Source organism: Poecilia reticulata, chromosome 16, assembly GCF_904066995.2.
Source record: "Poecilia reticulata chromosome 16, P_reticulata-male-v2, whole genome shotgun sequence".
In the NCBI taxonomy this organism is placed as follows: domain Eukaryota; kingdom Metazoa; phylum Chordata; class Actinopteri; order Cyprinodontiformes; family Poeciliidae; genus Poecilia; species Poecilia reticulata.
In genome coordinates, this window is record NC_088845.1 from 5,897,064 (window position 1) to 5,920,725 (window position 23,662).

At 41.6% G+C, this 23,662-nt stretch overlaps 1 protein-coding gene across 1 annotated transcript in view; it reads right to left on the bottom strand.

Moving 5' to 3' along the window:
* Positions 1-20,907, bottom strand: part of thsd7ab (thrombospondin, type I, domain containing 7Ab) — a 226,273-nt gene extending 205,366 nt beyond the window's left edge. The window contains exon 1 of the mRNA XM_081597176.1: positions 20,029-20,907. Coding sequence (XP_081453302.1) covers positions 20,029-20,176 — 148 coding nt within the window. The 5' untranslated portion in view covers positions 20,177-20,907. The remainder of the gene's footprint in view (positions 1-20,028) is intronic.
* Between the last annotated feature and the right edge of the window lie 2,755 nt (positions 20,908-23,662).

The following is a 23,662-nucleotide window of genomic DNA, read 5'->3' on the forward strand; positions in this document are numbered from 1 at the left end:
GCATCTTCTAAAGGAAACTCCCACACAACTCAGCTTCACATGTTAAAACACAAAACCTACCAAATGATTTTGGTTTAGTTTCTAGTGCAAATATCTCAGTTCACTTGAAATAAGACAAACCTAATTTATAAGCAACTTTTCAGCAAGAGAAAGGAGCTTTTTAAAGGAAATAATTCTTTAATATCGATGGAAAAGTCCTGCTTCCACTGGCAGATTATTTAACTTAAAACATTTTTCCATGTAGAACCAGAACTTATTATTCACCTTTTATTTTTGATTGCATGTTTAAAATCTCCAACGTTTAGAGCAACCTTTTTTTATTTTTTAACAAAAAGCAACCAAACACGCTCACAGCAATATTTATCTCCCCTTTCTCGCTGCAGCCGGGCAAAAGTCTTTGACTTCTCTTTGTTGGAGGAGTGCTGCAAAGTCAGAACAAATAAAAACAGAGAAATGTTTTTGAGCCACTACTGAAAAAAAAGGAAAAATAAATCACACTTTCTGCAGCAGTTACATCAAACTGATGATTTAAGTAATAATTTAAAATCTTTAATATTAGGAGGTTGTAGCCGTTGTTGCTAAGGTCAACGGGGCGATTAGCTTTGTAATAGTGAGCTTGATTTTAAAATAAAATAATGGATTTTAAACATTTATTGGACGTATTAAGCTATTAAAATGCAAAAACGTTTTACTTGTTATTAGTGAAGTTTCACCAAAGCATGTTGTGTCAACGACGATATGAAAAGAGAAGAAAAACTGGAAAACTTTCCTCCACATTTCATTTAATCCAGAGAAGGGGTGTCCAAACTTTCCTCCACATTTCATTTAATCCAGAGAAGGGGTGTCCAAACTTCCTTCACATTTCATTTAATCCAGAGAAGGGGTGTCCAAACTTTCCTCCACATTTCATTTAATCCAGAGAAGGGGTGTCCAAACTTTCCTCCACATTTCATTTAATCCAGAGAAGGGGTGTCCAAACTTTCGGTCTAATGAATCATTGAGTCAAAAGGATCTGAGGGCCAAAACAAATGTTTTTACCAACTCAACAATAAACTAGGCATGAAATAACAGATAAACTAATCAGGTTGGTTGGAGGAAATTATTCTAGATCCAAATAAAAGTTATCAAAAATAATTTTTGCTTATTTTTCTAGGTATTAATTGGAAAAAAAGTAGAAAACAATTTAATCAATTCGGATGAGTAAAGTCAGGATTTAGGCCACTCTTACGTTGAAAATAATTGCTGTATTTAGCCAAATATACTAAATAAGCAGATTTGGTTTTAAGTAAAAGTTTCTGGTTGTTGAATGCAAAAAGCCAATCCTTTGTGCGGAAGCCAGTATTTTACTTGTTTGTGGTAATTTTGTCCTAGTTAAAGTTAAAAAGTCTTTAAAACTGAAGAGCCCACTGAAAACCTCCTGGTTACTCCTGGGTTAAAACATCAGTGCAGTTGTTTCTAAATTAACTTGTTTTCTTTGGACTATTTGAGCTCTGAAAGCATCTTTTTTGGGATTTTGACCATTTCTCATATTCTGCAAATAAATAAAAAATCGCTGCTTTGAATTTTAGAGACATGCTCTCAGCAATTCATAGAATAAAGTTCATTTTATTCAAACATAAGAATCAGAGAAACGGATCACTTTGATTGGCCTGAACTAGTTACTGAGGTGAAGCCAGGAGCCACAATCAGTCATATATGTAGCGCTATGGATGCTGCGTGAAGCAGGAGCAGTGACAGATCGTTATCTGTTGCTTCCTCAGTGCCAGACATCGCGGATAAGTTAGTCAGGCAGATGACAATGGAGGAATAAATGTTGAGAAATCCTCCTACAATCTGCCATGTGGGTGCATTGGAGCCAAATTTAGGCGGAGGTGCAAAGACTTGTGTTGGACTGCAGCAGCTAAAACAAGTTAAAAGCTGCCTGGTTGCACATTGTGTTAACTGGAAATGCCAACATTGTCTCTGTGGATTGGAAGTGTGGATTAGTTGCTGGGGTGTGTGTGTGTGTGTGTGTGTGTGTGTGTGTGTGTGTGTGTGTGTGTGTGTGTGTGTGTGGAAGGAGGAGGGGTAAAGTTTTGGCCAGAGTGTGTGAAGTGACGCCCACGGCACTGCGGGTAGCGAGAAAACACAAAGCTAATGGACGAACAGCACTTTGAATCAATGCGCAGATGAAGAGCTGGATGGTGTTCAAGAGCTTTATGCAACCACTTAAAAGCAGCAGAACGAACCTAATTGTTGGGCTTTTAATACATTTGTGGTAATTATCAGTTTCAATTCTCTCTCTTCTGGTTGTTAAGTATAAAAGGTGATTCTAGATTACCAAAGCTGTTCATGGAAAGCTTTTTTGTGTTTTACTGATTTTACTACATGGGCTGCACAGTGGCGCAGTTGGTAGAGCTGTTGCCTTGCAGCAAGAAGGTTCTGGGTTCGATTCCCGGCCCCGGTCTTTCTGCATGGAGTTTGCATGTTCTCCCTGTGCATGGTGGGTTTTCTCCGGGTACTCAGGTTTCCTCCCACAGTCCAAAAACATGACTGTCAGGTTAATTGGTCTTTCCAAATTGTCCCTAGGTGTGAGTGTGTGTGTGCATGGTTGTGTGTCTCTGTGTTGCCCTGCGACAGACTGGCGACCTGTCCAGGGTGACCCCGCCTCTCGCCTGAAACGTTAGCTGGAGATGCACCAGCAACCCTCCCGACCCCACTGAGGGACAAGGGTGTTAGAAAATGGATGATTTTACTACAGAAACGTTGCATGTCAATGTTTACATCCTGAAAGTTTGCACATGTGCACAACACTGCAGGGGAAAAATATTGTTTTAACTTGTGGGTAAATACTCTGGAGCACATTTAATAAAAAAATAAAAATAAAAATTGGTGTCCCCTGAAATGCAATTCCCATTTTGATGCACGTTTTAACCTACCAAAACGGTTAAAATGCATTAAATTGCTACTAAAAGTCTGGCTAATTTTACCATTAACAAGCAATTAAACAGGTGCAGCTAAAGCAGCCAGTTAGCATAAAAATCTCCGTTGGGAACGGCAGGAGGAAGCGCTGAGTGATGACTTGGTTCTCCTCGTTAAAATCCACCACATAAACAAAAGTTCATCTGTAAATATGCAAACATGGAACTGAAAGGTGATCATTTCACTGAAAAGTCTGTGCATCCTGTTTGACAAAGCAGATGCTTGGTATTTTCTTTCTATATTCTGCAGGCGTGAGTGAATTTATTACCCACAATGCACCGAGGGTTGGACTGGCGGTTTGGGCTTTTGCTGCATCAGCTGAAGGCACCATGCAGAAATAAGAAATAGAAAAGAGTTGGAGGACTTTCTGTACTTAGAAAGATAAAAGTAAAAACCAATTTGATCAATTTATGTTCTGATTCATTAGGATCTGCAAAGATAGAAAACAAACCATTAAATTTGTTTTCTTTCTGATGAAGTAGCTACAAAACGGCTTGAACAAAATGTTTTCAACACCCAGAGCCATTTTTATGATTCTCAGCTAGCGGTTAGCTTGGACTAATTTGAGGAAGAAAAAGGAAACTTCCTTCAAGCTGCTGACCAATCAGAGATTTTACTGCGCCTTTAAGAAAATTGCTCTTAAAGAGACAGGAGAATAAAAAAAAAAGCGCAGAAAACCGATTGAGTTTTAGTAAGAATATTTAATACCTAAATGTCCAATATAAGCTCTTTTTAGCTACCTATACCAAAAAGGTTATAGTAATTGGCGCATTTATCTGATTTGAAGAAGGTTTGGAGCCAACAGGTGCCACTCAGGGGTTTCTGACTCTTAATTTTACTTGATTCGTTCTGGTTGTTGCAAAAACAGAAATTCGTAAAATCTGCTGGTCGTCTACAACCAAAGAGATTTCTTCTGCGATAGCGAGACACGTATGTTTGATTACTGTTACATATTCAGGAAGAAAGCATCCAGTTTCCTTCGTGTCAATTTAAAATTTTGTCATTCAGGTTTCGTCATTTAAATTTTGGCAGGTCAACTGCAATTTGCAAACCAAACCAAGGGACATGAGAGTGTATAATTGAAACGTCAGCTGTCCTTATTTACAGCATCTAAATGTAAATCAGAGCTACTGTACATGAGATGAATTCATCACCACCAAGTGCATAAATATCGCTGGTGTTTTCTGGGTTTTACCATTTCCTGTAGAAGATTCCCGACATATAAGCTCATTTGTGTATTTTATTAAACTTTCAGAGGAAAATATAACTAAACCAACACCAGCCAGCTGACAGCTGCAATCAGCCAAGCTAACATGCTAACTTTATGGCTCCTAAAGTTTTCACAAGAAGCAAAAGTTTGTAGTTATCAGTTTTTCTCTATAAGGCAACAAAAACACAAGATTAAAACTTTGTCATCCTGGCTCTGCTGAAGTTTATTTGTTTCCGTTTAAAGGGAGCCGTTTCTCTCCACTATCACCTTGTGCTTGTTGAGGATGAAGAAAGTAAAGATTTAATTTGGTCGCATGGTTTCCTTAGGCAACTTTTACAAATCGACATGTGATGATTTTCTGAACGTGACTGTTAACCCGGTGCAGTCGCCGCCCGCCGTGGGGCGTACATTTATAAGGCTTCGTAATAACACGGACGCATACCGAGTTTTCATTTCAACTCTGTTGGACAGCACGAACTTCAAACTTTATAAAAGTGGTGTTTTTCTATTGGTTTTGTGGTTATTTACTTCAAAATAAAGCCAGAAATATGATCGATCATTTCCGCCTTATTTTGTGGGGTCTAAATGTACCACATTTCGAAACAACCAATGAAAATGTGTTGACGGTCTGTTGCTAGGTAGAACGGAGACACGCGGAGAGAGACGAGGGGGAGGGTGGAGGATTTGGATACGGCAAGAGACTAGGGTGCAACGATGCTGTGGATTTTACTAAGAGTGTTTCGATGGGTTTTTTAGACTCTAAGTGTGTTAGTTAGAGTTTGTGGTGTGTGTAGGGTTAGTACCATGTTTCCCCGAAAGTAAGACAGTGTCTTACTTTCTTTTTATCCCCAAAAGCCCCACTATGTCTTACTTTCGGGGTATGTCTTATATTGGAAAAAAATTGTCGAATTTTTTGTTTTAACCATAAAATTAACATTTATTAACAACCTGAACAGTATTGTATACACCACAAAACAGTTTTATAAAAGGAAGTGCAGGGGACGGCGCGGTGACGTATGGAGCAGGGGACGGCGCGGTGACGTATGGAGCAGGGGGACGGTGCGGATGTGGGCAGGAGGCGGCGCGCAGCTAGATGAGAGGGAGGTGGCAATACCCCCGTGTTTCATATGTCTTACTTTCCCGAAAGTAAGACATATGTCTTACACTTTCGGGGTACGGCTTATATTAGCCAACCCCCCTGAAACCCCCGATACGTCTTACTATCGGGGAAACACGGTAGTAGTTTTGCTAGCTATCGCTACATGGCTTCATAGCGAGCGCTGACGCACAGAGAAGAGAGACTGGGATGGCCATTTAGACCTCGTCTCCAAAGGGTTTTAATCATCATCATCATCATCATCTTTTTTAATACAGCGCGTTCTCACCAACTGAAGCAAAGCGCCGAACGTCAAAAAAAAAAATAATTCAGTTTAGTCACAACAAACATCAGCTGGAAAACTAATATAAACAAAACATTGCAAAAAACAAAACAACAGAGTATTAAATATTATTAAGAATGAATCAGAAAACCTGGTTGGTAATATTCTGTGTGCTACCTGTGAGGAGTGTGTCTGTCCAGACTGGGATATTTATATCCTGGTTTGGCCTGGAGCCATCTGCCTCCCTCCCTTTAATCCGGCAACTTGCCACTGGTCATTAGTCAGCCGCTCCATTTCTCTCTCTCCACCTCTACAATTATATATTTCTACCTTATTGTGTTAATACTGCAATTGAAATTTCAGCGTGGCGCGCTCTCTGTAATGGAACGGCTCTAAATGGATATTTGATGCCCTCTGATCCTTCACAGCGTCTCCCTCAGCGTCTGCCCCATCACCCGTTCCTTCATTTCAAACTTCAGGTTGTAGCGCTGATGTTCGTGGCTTAAACGTGCTTAAGTGCTTCGTCTCCATGCTTTCTAACGAGCTCTTAGACTCTTTCCTGGCGCCGAGAGCCGAGACGTCTTCCTGCGCAGGAAGGCTTGAGAGCCGTTTCAGTTTCAGCAGCAGTTTCAACAACAAGCACTCTCCGTCTGTTTTAATATTTATCCCTTTAACTTTCACTGCATAAATAATAAGTACTGACCGTTAAAGTTTACCTCTTCGCGGCACAAAACTATGAATAGACTGGCATACTGAGTAATGCATTGAAACAAACTGAAGAATCTCAGCAGCTGAATAAAATGAAACATTTTCTCATGTTTTAAGAGTTTATGTGTGCAAAGGTACAAAATAAGAAATTAGATACCTATAAAGTTAGGCTAATACAACAGAAAGTTGATAAAACTTTTGAAGCAGTACTTAATAGGAGTTTTAACTTCCACTTTTCTAACTTCCTTTAGCTTCTACCTGTGCAACAATAAAGCTAACTAGCTAAGCTAGTTCCATTATCAGGATCATTAAGTAGAGATTTTTTTACAACAGTATATATATGAAGACCATTGTAGATTCAAAAAATTCAGAATAATTTCATAAATGTAAGAAATCTTTTAGAATAAAACAAGGAAGTTTCTGAGCTCTAAAAGTCTAAAACCTGCAAAAAAAACCTCAGAAATGTTGAGACTCAGAAAAAATAAGAGTTTCAAAAGTGGAATTTTGGACTTTTGAGATTCAGAAAAATTTAAAACGTTGAAAACCTTTGACGTTTTATATCCAGAAAGTATCATGGATATCTGGATGATTTATTCATTTCCAGGTTCAAAAACTGAACTACAACCAAACCTCCAGCTGTACAAGAGCTGATCACAACACATTTCATATTTCTGTCAAAACTTAAACAAAATCTGCTACAATAACTTAAACTGTCCAAAATAGGTTTTTGGTTCCATATTAGCTCAGATTATGACTTAACCAGATCAGATTAGGGCTGTGTAATAATATTGATATTGCGATATATATCGATATTTTAATTCCTATAAAAAATTGATATTCATCCGCAAGTATCGTAACATCCAACTGTCACCTTGCTCACTCACTGCTTGCTTCCCTGGGAGAGTGATTAGGTCATCAGGCTTAGAGTGATTCCTTCAGATGTTAAGGGTTAAAAAGGTATCAAACTATCCAGAGCAGGTACTTGGTGGACTTTATTTACTTTATCAATGCATGTAAGCTACAGTTTGTACTGTTTCAATTAAAAGAAACATGTTTTCTCACCACTTTGATTCATTTTGTCCAGCTGTCGACTTTAGGTCTGTGTCCAACCAGAGCCAGGTATTGTGTAGTTGGTGTTTTTAATCAGTTTTCAGTTAAATTAATTCAATCCAACTCTATAACAGTCACAAAATGTCACCAAAATCACTCTGTTCCTCTAAAAGCTTTCAGAAAATAGCAAAAGTGTATTGAATTGTACCGTTTGCTGAATATCGCAACATATATCGTATCGTGAGCAGAATATCGTGCATCGTATTGTGAGATTATTGTATCACTACAGCCCTAGATCGGATCAGACTAAACCCCACAGTTAATCAAACAATATTATCATGAACTACATCAGTTCATTACCAACTTTAAAAAAGAACCAAAGTCTTGGTCAACGCCAGTATTGTTTTTCTTTTATGTATATTCGGTTTTTAATACAGTTCTCCTATCTCTACCCTTTCATTTTCGTCAAAGGACTTTAAATTACCTCGTCTGCGAATGGCGCTATACAAATAAACCCGCCTTGCCTAATGTAAGGTGCCCTTTTAAAGAAATAGATAGAAAAATTAATTGAAAACGGGCATAGCAGAGCAAACAGCGGACTGACTGTCAGAGTGGGAGATGAAGCAGTGGGGAAGGTGGTGCAGGACAGACGGCAGGATATTTACTTCAATCTCTTCAGCTTTATTAGAATAGCATCTGAGAAGGCAGCAGGGGCTCTTTCAGCTAAATGTCACTGCTTTATTCGATGAAACCGCCATTTCTCTCAGCCCACTGAAGCCGGGCGGTTGAACTCTCGGGGAGTCAAGGGCCTGTTGTGAATGCCACTCCCTGACCGCGGCCGCGCTCGGCCCGACTCGGGTCCGTTTGCAACGAAACATTAAGCGTAAATTCATTAAAACAAATGCTCTTTGGATTGATTTTGTGGCGCTGGTTAGGCGTGCTTTATTTCCTTTATGCCTTTTCTCGGAGTGATTTGGAGTTTTGTGTGTGTGCTAATCAAGGCGAGTTTATTTTTACGGCTCTTTTCATGCCGGTTTAAAGTGCTTTACGTCATAAAAACATAAAATCATACAGTCACCAATTGAGGAACCAGTAACTGACATTACATCTAGTAATAAACCCATTAATATCACTAATACACATCAAATATGTTGATCAATGTTTGATTATTACTAATCAAAGGTGGATTTTTTTTATCCTTGATTTAAAGGAACTCAGTGTTTCAGCATCTTTGCAGTTTTCTGGAGGTTTATTCCAGATTTGCGATGCACAGAAGCTGAACGCTGCTTCTGAATGTCTGGTTCTGGGACACAGAGTACACCAGAACCAGAACACTCAGGGTTGCAACTACATACGCTCCCTCTACACCCCCCCCTCCCACCCCCGAGACGAAGATACGTGAAAAGTAAAACTACATTTACCCCGTTACGGGCGCGAGGTGAAGGAGGGTAACGGCGCTCGAGTGTATGGGAAAAAATCATTGGCGCGCCGCCCCCTCCAGACGGGGTTTTGACGCCCCCTCTGGTGCTGCGCCCCCCCTATGCGCTGCATGCCCACTTTTTGCACCACTGAGAATACTTTAAATTACATCAAAACATGGAGCAAATTATAAAGTTATGTGGGAATTTTGGTATTTTAAGGACAAAAATTACAATTCACATAAGTAAAAAATAATAAATCTGGCAAAAGATTTTTTTCCCCCAAATCTGTTTCTTTCAATAAAAAACGTATGAAACTTTAAAAAAACAGCAGGAGTGCCTCTGTCTGCTGAGTTTTTGGTTAAAACATGTTTGTTTTTCATTCAGTGGGTAGAAAATCCAGAAAATGTATCAAAGTAAGAAAAGAAATACTCCATAATAAAATTACTCAAGTGTAGTAAAAATACTCCTAAAAGTAAATTTTTTTTCAAAAAAGTTTCTCACGTAAACGTAACTAGTTACTACCAACTCTGGATACAATGACAGCAGATATTTAATGTATTGTGGTGCTAAACGGTGCAGTGATTTATAAACTGACAGTATTTTATAGTTTATCCTCTGAGCCACAGGGAGCCGGTGTTGGGACTTTAGAACCGGGCTGATGGTCTCCATGTTCCTGGTTTTAGTCAGAACACCAGCAGCAGCGCTCTGGATCAGCTGCAGCTGGAGGATTGATTTATTTAGACACAGTTGCACTAATCAATATATCTCAAGATAAATGCATGGATGAGTTTCTCTAGATCTCGCTGAGACATTAGTCCTCTAATCCTGGAAATGTTCAGGTGATAGAAGGCCGACTTTGTAACTGTCTTTATGTTGCTCTGAAGGTTCAGCCTTCGGGCCTGATCTCTGATAATAGCTGAAGCTGTGTGCTGTCTCTAGATTTTGCTCCAACGCTTTCCGTTTGGTTCCTGTTCTTCAGGAGAAAGTTAACCACGCATTGATTCGTTCTCAGGAAAACTTACTGAAAGTACTTTAATCCCAGCTAAAAAACCGTTTTATGGCAACATGTGTCAGAATGGATTCATGGATCATAATCAGGAAGCAACAGTATCCCTGCATCATAAATCTACCACTGATCTGCTTACTTGACTCAAGCTGCGGCCGTCTGAAAAAAAAAAAAAAGCTGTAGCCGAGTGAGAGTGCTGCATCTGAAATTTGTTATGAGCCACGGGAATATATTGTGGAATAAGGCAGTGGGAATCCTCTTATGTGAGTCTAAATAAAGTTTTTTGGATGAAGTGTAATCTCTAATCCTGCCATCCTTCCTATATCAGTAATAGCCAGGTCTTATCGTAAGCACTGCCATTTAGATTAAACAAACTGCGGCATCTCTTTGGCATCTTTCTGTGCACGATGGATGGGCAATTTTTAAAAAAGGGCAGTCGTCTGGCGTGGAGGCAAAGCAGAGTAATATCTCCAAAGCCACAAAATAGATCAGTGTGGGTCAAAGCTGACGTACTTTTTTTTTTTTTGCTCTGCCCGCTTTTAAATCCAAGTGCGACGTCATGTTCTTGGCCAGCTGTGTTATTTCTGCAGCAGTGACACCGAATGGCAGAGATCTAGCGCTCGAGTCGCACACATTCCTTTTCCTCTGGGAGTAAAAATAGTGCAAACACCAACCACAGACACGAAGCATGTGCAAAGCTTCAGTTTCAACTCCACACCAACTTAAAACAGGAAAACAAAAACAAAGCAGGCGTGCCGGATTAGAATAAAACCCACCGGCTGACAACGCCACGGAAATTCCCAAGGAAATGTTCTTAATTTATATGCATGGCCTAAATTTGTTGCCAGTTGCTAAGGACTTTAACCAGCATCTGGCCAATTGCAGTGCAGACTCTTGTTTGCCTTGAGGTGCGACGTTAATTAGGGTCAGAAGGGGTCACGTTACAGTGCACTTACTAAAATGAGGCGGGGGAATCTCCAAGGGACATTCTCATTTGGGATGACGCCAGTTACTTTCCGGCTGCGCTGCCTGTTGGGCGAGCTCAATGAAGCAGTCTGGCAGAAGGCAGGTAAGCAGGCATTAGCACACAGCTATTTAAGGAAAAGGATTTCAAAGGCACAAAGAGAAAGGAACCACTAATTCATGCATACGCACATGCTGCAGTAGGATTGGGACAAACCCGTGTCCTATGTGGCTGAAACCACATATTTACATGCAGAACATGCAGACAATGCCTCTAAATCAGTGGTTCTTAACCTTTTTTGAGGTACCGAACCCACCAGTTTCATATACGTATTCAATGAACCCTTCTGTAGTGATAAATAAAATATGATTTTTTTCTCCCAAATTCAAGACATAGGTTGTAGTTCTGTAAACTAGGTTCTAGTTGGGTCACCCAAAGATCACTATGTCTTCTTAAAAGGTAGAGTCTCTGAGAACAGTTCTTCAATATAATCAGTGTTTTCAGCAAAGTTGAGCTGACTGTCCAGGAACAACCCAAGGTATTTAACCTTTTTTTTATTTTAAAGATTTTTTTGGCTCTAGTGGCCTTTATTTGATAGTTAATTGACAGGAAAGTGGGTAATGAGAGAGGGGGAAGACATGCAGCAAAGGCCGCCAAGGCAAGGAATCGAAACTACGACAGCTGCGTCGAGGACTAAGGCCTCCATATGTGGGTTGTGCTTAACCCCTACGCCACCACAGCACACCAAGGTATTTACATTTTGCCACAGTTTCAACAGGTTGGCCATCGAGAGAAACTGGAACCACTTTAAGGTCTCGTTTAGGTCATTTAATTAGCTCTACATTCTGAAGAGAATGAAAAATTTATAATAAATAATAAAGACTTTGCGGTATTCTGATTTAGTAATGTAATTATATTAGTTGTGTTACCACCCCCACGCCACTAGAGGCAGTACCAACCCCGAAAAGATGCGACTAAGGAGCAGATTTAGAAGTACACCGAAAGCTACAGAATTTGGTAAAAACTGTGAGCTTTGCTGAAGTAATTAAAGACACAAGTTCAAATCCATGCTGAGAGTAGAACTCCTTCAATCAATGCTCCTCCGCAGCTGATTGGCTAAGCAATGTAACGTGATCCTCTGATTGGCTAAGCAATGTAACGTGATCCTCTGATTGGCTAAGCAATGTAACGTGATCCTCTGATTGGCTAAGCAATGTAACGTGATCCTCTGATTGGCTAAGCAATGTAACATGATCCTCTGATTGGCTAAGCGATGTAACGTGATCCTCTGCAGCAAGTGATGGCAAAGCGGGGCGTCATCACAACTTTACACAAGTGTGCCTTTACCTCCGCGGCAGAGGCTCCGCCGAACCCCTGAGACCGACTCACCGAACCCCTGGGGTTCGATCGAACCCAGGTTAAGAACCACTGATCTAAATACTTTGTGAAGATGTTGGCTGAGGCTTGTAAGAGAGACATAATCCACAGTGAAACGAATCCTGTACAGGCACAGACTTATTAACAGGTCAGGATTGGCCCATACAAAACATGTTTATTACATTTTTTACTCAAAATCATTTGAAAATCATTTGAAAGGCAAAAGTGGAACCTCCTGCACAACCAACAAGAATGCAGCAAGTGGGTTTCTAAATGGTAAGACAAGAATATGTTTGTCTTTTCCAGCAGCCATTGTACAGAAGAAAAACCAGCTCACCAAACGTCTAGGAGTTTTTAGACCATTTTCAAATATTATGATCTTAATAACGCAAGAACACATTCTCAAAATTCAAAAAACATTAAATACTAAAGAACATTTAACACTGGAACTGGAAGACGTTCTAAATATTCAAAATAAATAAAACAAATTATAAAGTCTCTAAACAAACAAATACGCCCTTCAAATAAATGGCTAGTTGGGACCAAAACACAAGACTGAAGACTTTTCTCATCCAGTTTCAGGTAAAAAAAAGAGAAAAACGATAAATCATGTAAATAGAAATTATTGGGCATATTTTAATTCATCATGCGATTAACTGATAGCTTATTGCTACAGGCCTACTCACAGTATTCACTTTTGTTTATTTGTACTTTTATCTTATTGGCAAATGCAAAAAGTTTGGAAAGTTTAGTGTGATTTGTTAACAGACAGCGAGAATAAAAGTTATTAGTTTCTTTGCGTTGGATGTTAAGTATCCAGCTTCAACCGAATTCAAAAGCTGTAGAAAAAAACAAAGTCTCCTTAATTAGTCCAAAGCACCCACCGGAGATCAATACCACACTCAAGCATCCATTCGTCTCAGAGCTTTTCTGTTTAAACGCTGCTTGTTTGGCGTGTTTGTTTACAACAATCAGCTTGGCTCAAGGCACTTTGCCACATAATGACCTTGCCGTGCTGTATTGAACTTGTGAACCCGTCAAACCTGCTCTCCTTCAATTTCCTGGATGGCCTCTTCAGCGAGGCTGCCGTAATAGAAGGTGATTGTGTGAGAGCTGCTATCAACCCTCCACGCCTCTGACATCCTTCACTGCTGGAGCCGCTGCGGGGGGAGGGATGCATTCGGCTAACGATGGCCTGTCAGTCCCGCTCGGCCCGGTCCCGCGCCTTTAAAAGTGACATCAGCCGGCCGCGCTGACACACAGCAGCCAGTTTGTGGTGCAGAAAACAACAGGCGTCGTTACCTACTGGACTTACTCGATGCGAGGGCGACAGTGCTAACCGTCACACTGCTCACCGCCACGCCGGAGAAACACAACACGCCAACAAAACACTGGGAGATTGACTGAGACCCACAAATAAACTGGAAGGAAGGAAATACAGAACAAAATCCAGAAACAAAATTATTATTAAACCTCGTAGATCACTGTTTGCATGCTGTTTATTTCTGTTTCTCAGCCAGAGCGTATTACAATTTAGTAACTTTGCTTTTATGGAAGTTATTCTGCTCTTAAAGGTTAAAACAATCAAATTCAAAAATAATTTATTGATCCCAAAGAGAAAGTAAACGCTGTTGTAGCTTATTAATTCAGATTCTTCAAAGAGTTATTGTAGCACTTGATGGTTGTTGGCAGGAAAGATCTCCCATAGAAGTCTGCATTACAGCAAATCAGAAGAAGCCTCTGACTGAAGACGCTCTGGTTTCCCAAGATAATCGATCAGTTTGGGCCATAAACTTATTGATTTTTATAAAGAATCCTTCTTTGATCGATCATCTCCAGAGGTCGTTTCCTGTACGGAACCAGAACGGAACCAGGACAGAACCAGAGCAGAACCAGAACAGAACCAGAGCAGAACCAGAACAGAACCAGAGCAGAACCAGAACAGAACCAGAGCAGAACCAGAACGGAACCAGAACAAAACCAGAACGGAACCAGGACAGAAACAGAGCAGAACCAGAACAGAACCAGAGCAAAACCAGAACAGACCCAGAGCAGAACCAGAACGGAACCAGAACAAAACCAGAACAGACCCAGAGCAGAACCAGAACGGAACCAGAACAAAACCAGAACGGAACCAGAGCAGAACCAGAACAAAACCAGAACAGTACCAGAGCAGAACCAGAACAAAACCAGAACAGTACCAGAGCAGAACCAGAACAGAACAAGAACAGAACCAGAACGGAACCAGAGCAGAAACAGAACAAAACCAGAACGGAACCAGAGCAGAACCAGAACAGTACCAGAATAGAACCAGAACAAAACCAGAACGGAACCAGAGCAGAACCAGAACAAAACCAGAACAGAACAGAGCAGAACCAGAACAAAACCAGAACGGAACCAGAACAGAACCAGAACAGAATCAGAGCAGAACCAGAACAAAACCAGAACGGAACCAGAGCAGAACCAGAACAAAACCAGAACGGAACCAGAGCAGAACAAGAACAGAACCAGAGCAGAACCAGAACAAAACCAGGACAGAACCAGAACAAAACCAGAACAAAACCAGAACAGAACCAGAACGGAACCAGTCCTTTGTATCAGGCTGTTTGGGTCGCTGGTTCTGATGTTTGGCCCCCACAGAGAGACGATGCTCTCAGCTGGTTATTGGCCAAAAACAACAGTATTTGTATCAGATCTCAGCCCAGAGTTTGATATCGGTGCACCGCTAAACGCTGTGAAAGCCATGTTCCACTCACACTGACACACACACACACACACACACACGCACGCACGCACGCACGCACGCACACACACACACACTGTAATCCTGAAATTGTGTTCACCAAACTTTTAGACATTCATCCATTCACATAGAAAAAAAAAAGTCATTTGTAAGAGCAGGTGACTCAACAGGCCTAAAATTAGCAAGACACGTGCTGAAGAGTGATCTAATGGACGAAGACGGGAGGCGGGATTCGACTGGCTCCTTCTGAGGCTGGAGGTGACTCATGCATAATCTGGAAAACCAATAATCCCAATCCCAAGAAAGATTACGAGCCTGCTTTCTAGAAGGGTGAGTAACGACAAAGAGCCAGCAGATCAGAAGGCGGGTCGACCCGGCAGGTGAAAAGTCACCTGTGATGATGAGGCCAGCCGGTTTCATGAAGGGGCAGTTATTGTTTTAAGCCTCAGTTGCACCCTGAGGGGGAAATAACCAAACTCAGAGGTTCAACACAACATGTTTGCTCCAGTACGCCAGAGACAGGCGCTGTAATTGCTTTGCCAGGTTTGAGCCGTCAGGAATTCCCATCTGCCTCGAGACAAACTAATCGCAGCAGAGTCTAATAAAGCATCAGCATCACAAGCGACAGATGATTCGTGAGCCGTACGTGGATTTACTGGGGAATCTCAAAGCAGAACCGAGATACGTCTCACTAATTAGGCTTATTTATAGGCTAATTACAGAGTGTTGCTAATTGTGGGCTACAGGTAAACTGGCAGTTTCTTAAAATTAGAATATTGCACTCTGACACAGAAACGTCAGCATGGTGAACGTTTGAGGTACGGTAAGGTACTACACTCTGTAGTACTTCTGCATGAATTACTGCATCAGTGCAGCATGGCATGGAGGCAATTAACCTGAGACAGTGATGTGTTGGTAAAGGGGAAGCATTACATACAGCTCTGGAAAAAAATAAGAGACAATTTAAAATGATCAGTTTCTCTGATTTAACTCTTTACAGGTAAAATGAACTTTGCTCTTTTAGTCTATGAACTACTGACAACATGTCTAGAAAATACCAAGCAAATATTTTGTATTTATTTGCAGAAAATGGTCAAAATAAAAAAAGACAGTGTTTAAACTTCAAATAAAGCAAAGAAAACAAGTTCATGTTCGTTTAGAAACAAAAACACTAAAGTTTTAACACAGAAATCAGCATTTGGTGGAATAACCAGGAGGTTTTCAACGGGGTTCAGTTCATTTTTGCCACAGCTGTATTTTTCAAGCGCATTGCACCAATTTATAGCACAATCAAGTAGCTATGTTACCTGCCGTTGTTATAAAAATACTATATGAATCAAACATGTCTGAAAAGAAACTCGACACCTTGAAATTGGGCCTCTGTCTCTTTAAGAAACTCCTTCGATTTCCTTCAGGAAGTCATCACCACATCACTCCTGTCTTGGCCCTTTAACAATGTTCATTTTTAGCAGCGTTTTACTGAGAAGTAGTTCGTATAATGAGCTCAGCTGATGCGCAGTCCCACAAGGTGCTAATTGCTGCTGGCTAGTCTCAAGGAGCCGAGTGAGGAAGTGACGCTTTGAAAGGAGGCGCTCAGTGTGATCAAATGAATGGTTTCCACAGGACATTCAAGGATTCCTCAAACGAAAGAATCAAGGCAACACTCCAGGTGTGTTTTTATAACATGACGTGAAACTTAAACATTTTAATAAATACTCTTTAAGGAAGTGCTTTAGTTTGCCTCCACTGGCTTTGCAGTTCAGTCTTCTCTTGAAAATGCTCTACAGATTTTCAACTGGAATTTGATCTGGCGAGTTTTAGTCAAACACAGAGACACGGCGGCCATTTAATCGGTTATTGGTACTTTTGGGATTGCGGGCAGCATCTTCATAGAAGCTCACCAGCAACAGGAAGCAGTTAGTGCTCTAAAGATGGCTGACTTTCAACATGAAATTAACTTCATAAACATCACACTGGACCTCTCACTCAAATTCGATTCTGTGCCGCTCCATTTTCTCTTTAGTTTCTGATCTTGATTTCCAAATAAAATACAAAGGAAAAGTTCAGATAAGCAACATTTTCTCCTCATCACAAACATCCGACACTTTCTCCGGCTCAGGGTGACCCAACTCCAGAATAAGGGCTGTGACAGTTGTAGCCAATTTCCTGGAGGTGTCTGTGTGAGGCGGCTCTTGAAGCTCCAGCTGCAGTCTTCACATTGTGAAAGGCTGCAGCCATAACTGTGGCTTGTGCACCTTCCCCCCACCCCCATCATGCTTAATTCCTCCACTAAATTTTCCAACAATATGCCGGCTGAGATTGTTTTAAAGAGCCATCTTCATTAGCGATGGAGTTGTGCGGCTTACCCTTCCTCTGGAGAGTGTCGGTGACCGTGAAAGGGAAAACTGTCAAGTCTGCAGTCTTCGCCAACACTGTGTAGGCCACAACATTTCCCTATTAAATGCTCTACATCAGTGGTTTCCAAACATTTTCTGGGCCCCCCTATGGATTAGAAATGGCAGTCTGGTTGAACGACACGGGGGGGATCGACTTTTTGGGGGGGCAAATGAATGTACGTACTGTAGCAGAGCATAGACAACAACATCAGTAGCCTACAAGCTACTTGTTAAGCTTAAGGTGCTGTATTGATATTAGCTAGCTAGTCATCTTTTAGTTAACTTTACCTGCATCCAACAGCTTTACTCAACAGTCGGTTAGTTTGGGGGGAAAAACTGTGAAAAGTTCTTTGCGTTTTGCTGGTTTGCTGCCATGACTCTAACACACCTGCGTAGCTCTGTACAGCAGCAGGTCTCCTTCACTGCCGCACAGGTGTAAACCCAGCGCGAGCGTCGTAGCGCTCATGTTGCGTTTAAAGGCGGCTCGGAAAAACATGTTAAGACATGTTAACAACGGATGAAACAGTTTTGACTGCTGATAAAAGTGACAGAGGACACAGATATGGGAAGTGTGGAAGCCTCTACTGTATCAAATTGACATAGGAATAACAGAGTTGGCCACTGTAAGGTAAAAACCCAGCGCATACAGCTTTCATTTTTGTTTTTTTCATTTAGTTTCCTCCCCCTCCAGGGGGGGCCGCCCCTAGGGGGCACGCCCCACAGTTTGGGAACCTCTGCTCTACACTACACAGAAGGTGAATGAATGTGTAGTGAATCTAAATTTCATATTTTGACCTGAACCTACTGAAACAAGTGAACTTTCCAGTTTTTGAGATCTAACTTGGTAGCACCCAGCAGCACTTATTAGATCCATTGACATCCTGGTGTGACAGTGTAAGCACGGCCAACAGAAAAGGTTTCTTTCAAATTTCATCATATTCACCTGTTTCGTTATCTGGAGAATATGACAGTGGGAGAGAAACAGAAATATGCAATTAGATGCAGAGGAGGAGGTGCAGAGACAGAGACCGACTGTCAGGAAGTGACACGAAGAAAAATGGTGCGAGAATCTGAATGCGAGGAACTCCCAGCAAAGCCCCCGGAAGAACTGCGGCGCGCCATTAACATCATCATCATCATCATTACTTTCATCATCGCTACTTCCAGCCTCGTGTTTCCCTTCTTTTTTTATTCCTTCAGAAAAAAGAAATCCCTTGCGAGCCTCTTGTCTCCATCAGCCTCATTTGAATAGCAAAAAGGCGGCACTGACCCGTCTCGCCTTCTAAAACAGATGCATCATATTTTCACAGAAAGCAATAAAAGCAGAAGCAGGGCCCAATTCCCCACAGTTTTCAAGACAGGGGGTAGTATTTCAGTTAAACTCATCAATATGCAAAACATCAGAGCATATCTTGCCACGAGAATTTCCTCCACTGCACCCTCTAAAGATGTGCATAAACATCACATTTTTCCCTCCTTCCTCTTAAACAAGCCTCCTTTGGCATAGAGGAAGTATGCAAATGCTGCACAAACATAATCACATTTTGATGAAAAGCAATGGGATTCTAAGCACCAAATTGCCCTGTGTGATTTTAATACTCTGCAGGCAATTGTCAAACCGAGAGAGGCACAGAGAGAAAAACTCCCGGGCCGGAATCGATGCGCTACCTTTTATTTGCAAAGAGGTGAACAAAGTCCCAACACTGGATTACATTTCAAAGCACAGAGCCTAGAGCTTTCCAGTGTGGGAGCACAGAGAGGTGGTGTAGCGTGGGAGAGAGGCATAATCATTATGACCCAACGGCAGGGTGGATGTGGGTTAAGGTATCCTCTCTCTCCCACTTTCTCTGCCTGCAGTGCTCACTCTTCCTTCCTCTTTTTCCAACTTAGTTCCCTGGGCTGTCGTTCCTGGGTTGTTAAATCCCTGCTCCTTTAATCTCCTTACTCAGCTACATCCTCTTTAAGGATGCACAACCGCCGAGGAGAGACGCGGGATATGTCATCTGGGGACTGTTGCTTAGCAAGGCAGGGCAGGACATGCGGGCTTTGAGTTGGACTAACATTGAGAAAACCAACCCTGTGTGGTGGAAAGTTGAAATGCAAGCAACCGTCGGTTTCAGGGTCAATTGAACATTCATTAATGTTTAATTTAGGCATTTAAAAATGCAGTTAAAACAGTAATGATGTAAATATTTAGTGCATCCGGCTCTCTAGACAAGTGAAAGTAGCAGCAGCCGTTCATGTCTTCACTGTAAAACCAACAAGCGTGTGCAGAGAAAGTCACCAATGCAATCAAAAACCATCCGGACTCTCCACCTCACAGCACTCTGGGAAGAAGCACCCATCAGTCATCTCCAAGCTGTAGCTCACAGCACCAACATTTCAATAATGGTGCATCACCTGAGACTCTGGGAGATGAGTGTAATCCACTCAAAAATGGATCACAGCTTGCCCTGCGTGCCACATGCTATTCTGCACGAGGAAACGGCTCTAATGTAGATTTCTGGGTCATCTTTCATCTGTGTGCGTTCCTTGAAGTTCAGCTGCATGGTGTCTGATAACTCCCATAGCAGATTTATGTGGCATCCAGAAGCTTTGTCTTTCACTGCGGTTAAGTTGAGCGGGAAAACAATTCCTAAAACCCTTGTTTTTGTTTCCTGCTCCGGTCCTTGACACATATTTTCCGCAAATAATGAGCAGGGAGTGTGGGATTTCACATATCTGCACACAACAATTCATCACACCCTTTCATGAACAGCCGATATGTAAATACAGAGCTTAAATTCAACGTGTAATTAGTGGGTTAGCGGTACCTGTTTCCCAGAAGTATACAGACTTCCCATCGTCTGTCTGCGAGTGAGCCTTCCAGAAACCACAGAGCAGCAATGTCACCAAAAGGTACCAGCTCCCCCCTGTCCTTTTCCCGGGGGTCCCTCCTGCGCCCCGCCACCCCTGCCCCATGGTCCACCACAGGAGAAAAGTAAATCCACTCAGCTCGAAAGGCCAGCAAGCAGCAGTGATGAAGAACAAACCAAACACACGAGTCCAGGAGGCGACGGGGAAGTGCAGCGGGCTTCGGTTTAAAGGAGAGGGTGTGATGAGGAGTGTGGGCGTGTACAACGGGAGAAATTATTGCGAAGGGTGTGAACGGCGGTCCTGCAGAAGTTGAGCTCCAGAACTTGTGATCTCGTGAAGGACAGAGGTGGTAGTTTCCTCCGCTAACTTGGCGGGACGTTCCCAGAGAGAAGGGGTCAGTGGTGGGGAGCGAGCCGCAGACGGATGGTGCAGCCGTCCTCCTCCATCGTAGCCCGCTGACGCCGGTGCTGCCTCTGTCCTCTGGCTGCGGAGCAGTGACAGCGGATGAGTGTCTGCAGTGTTGTTCGCCTCCCTCCCTTCCCTCTTACTCTCTCTCTTCCTCTCCCATTCGCTCACTTATTCCTCGTGCCACCCTGCATTTCCAATTCCAGTTTTTTCCGTCTTTATTCTCCTCCCCTCATCTCGTTTCATCTCTTTTCATTTTCACATTGTTCTTCCACTTTGAATTTCAAACATGCTCACTTCTTACTTTCTTATCCCTCTTGCTCTCCACCGCATGCAGGATGATACTCCCACTCTTCTGCTGACACTCGTCTTCCCACGTGCGGAGCGTGGAGAGGGTGCCTGGGGACCAGCAGGGCTTGCGCTGGTCGGAGGAGCTCCTGCAGAGCAATGCTCCAGGGATCAGAGAGGCAACGAGACAAGATGGGCTTAATGCAGAGCGGGGGAATGTGGATGTGGCTGGGGGAGGGTGGGTGTGTGGAAACGGGGCAGAGCAAGGAGGAGCAGCGAGGGAGATGGAGTGGGGGTTACTGTGCTTGTGAGAGAAGAGGGTGTGAAAAGAGAAATGATGGGGGAAAGAAAGGTGATAACAAGGACTCATTCATGTTATATTAATATATTCTACTGAACAACTTTAGAGAAATTCAAATGATCTGGAAATGTGTGAATATGAAATTCAGTAGCTGCATTTTCATTTACCTTATTGGGCAAAATGGAATTATGACAATACATTTGCAAAATGTGGAAAATATTCAAATTTTGTAACTAAGATGAGGTGGAAACTGAAATGGAAACACTTTGTTCGCATCACACAAGTTATGTGATCAACAACCAGATGTTATCACTGGCAGAAACAAAGACGACAACAGGAAGTGTTTTTTTTAAGGACTTATCGCGAGCACAAACTCATTCACTGGCCAATTTTAACTGTATTTCTTATTTAACGCCGGAATTGCGTAATTGTGTTTTCAACATAAGTGCAAAGTTTTGCACGCATTTGTAATGGAAACAAAGTTACTGATTCGATTTTTGAAGTCAGACTAGTCAGAAGATTTTAACTTGTCCCACGTTAAAGCTGTAACATTTGATCTGCAGATATTCAGATATCCATCTTTATCTCATTCTTAATTGGCCCCCTTTTTTCTATTTTCAAGTACATGTGTTTAAGTGTTGAGATAAAAAGGAGAATCAGCAAATATATGCATGTAGATTTGGAGAAACATTGAAAAGGGCAAACTGGTGCATTCACACCAACCCTGTTTAGTCCACTTTAATCAAACTTTGGTCCGTTTAATGTCTGGTTCATTTGGGAGGTGTGAATGCTCAACAAACACATATGCAGATCAAATCCATATGTGAACGTCAAGCTTACCGGAGACCGCTCCGGAAGCAGGAGGCAGACTAAAGCGCAGGGCATTCTGGGTAAATACAACCAAACAAATACGAGAGTTTAACGCTAGCAGGAGAAATGTCTCGTAGTCTTTTACCAAAAACAAAACAAAAATCCTACAACATCTAAAATCTGACGCTACTCCTTTTTTTATTTACATTCTGTGATGAAGGAAGTTGCTCTGGGTTTTCTTCTGAGGTTATTGTGTCGCTTCCTTCAGTGGCTCTTGGGGCAGCGCCACCGCAGGTGAGGAGGGGAACAGGTTTTCAGTTAGTTTCATTCAACAGTGCAGCGTGAAAACAAACCTCAACAAAGGCTGCAGTTTTGATCCCCAATCAAACCAAGTCTACCAGACTATCAGGTGTGAAAACACACCAACTGACTTTTAAAGGGACATTTTTGAAGCCAGTCTGGATATTTTAGAAACTGCTGGTCTTTCATTCACAGTAAAATCTCAGGTTTAAAGGATTGCTTCAACGACTCGGGTTGATGTGATGGACATCATGTTGAGAACCTGAGCACTGTTTAAATGCCACAGGCTGTGTATTGTTGTGGTCCATGTCAATCCCTTTATGACCAGACTAAACCCATCATCTGATGGCTGCTTCCAGCCAGGAAATGCATCATGTCAGAGATCAAATCACCTCTAACTGGCTTCTTGAACACAGAGACCCCTGTAGTCCGATAGCCTAGAGTCACAAAATCTCAGTGGGGATTACTTTTCCTTATGTGCAAATCTGCTTTTTTGTTTTCTGAATCCCAGATGAATGTATGCAGAGAAAAATCAAGGAAGTTCTGAAGATAAAATCCCAGTAACAGTGAGAACATCATTATTTTTTACAGCTCAGACATCTTGAAACTTTGATTCCTTCATTACAAATCTCCACTTTGCTCCACAGTTCCTCAGTTACTTTTCTACACAAGAAATTTCTCAATGAACTGGTTGATCTCCATCTCTAATGGTTTGTTGTGGATCCACAGAGAGGTGGGGGTGCAGGAAGAGATAAAGAGGTTGAGACATGAGGACGGTGGAAGAAATAAACAAACCTCTTTGTTTTTGTCTTTTCTATCCAACACCTGAAAACAAAAAGCCAGAAAAAGAAACTATGTAAAACTTTCGCTCTAATGTAAGCCACAAAGCTTTAGAGGGGAAAAGCAGAATATTACTGAAAGGTGGAAATTTACATGAGTGAAACAGTAAAAGAGTCACCAGCAGCAAATTTTTAAGTTTCTTTGCATAAATTAACTTTGTTTCTTTGAAAATAACATGGCAACAGCAGTTAAATTTTAATTGTTCCAGCAAAGCGTAGCAGTTTGGTTTTAATTTACATGTTTATTTTGGAAATGTCCAATTAAAAATGAAACATCTCACATTTTTTGCACTTCAGGATAGAAGCGAGCAAAACTCAAATTTACTGAATACTTTAAATTTATGTGTTTAGGACACAAATGATAAATTATTACGTAATTATCACAGCTGCTTTATTATCAACAGAGTTGGAACTGAAAACTGGAGACAATCTGCATCAACTCTGGTCTGGAGGACATGACAGAATGTCATTTTAATGATATTCTGTCATGTTTTATTCTGCTGTTTTTTGGCCAATCTGTGGGTTTTAACCATTTAATTGTTGCTCTTCTTGCCTTTTAAGAGATTTTTTTAGATATCGGTTCACCAGTAACAAAACAGACCCAGTTTAATTTTCCACAGCTGCTCTGTCGTTTTCTGGGTGCCTTGA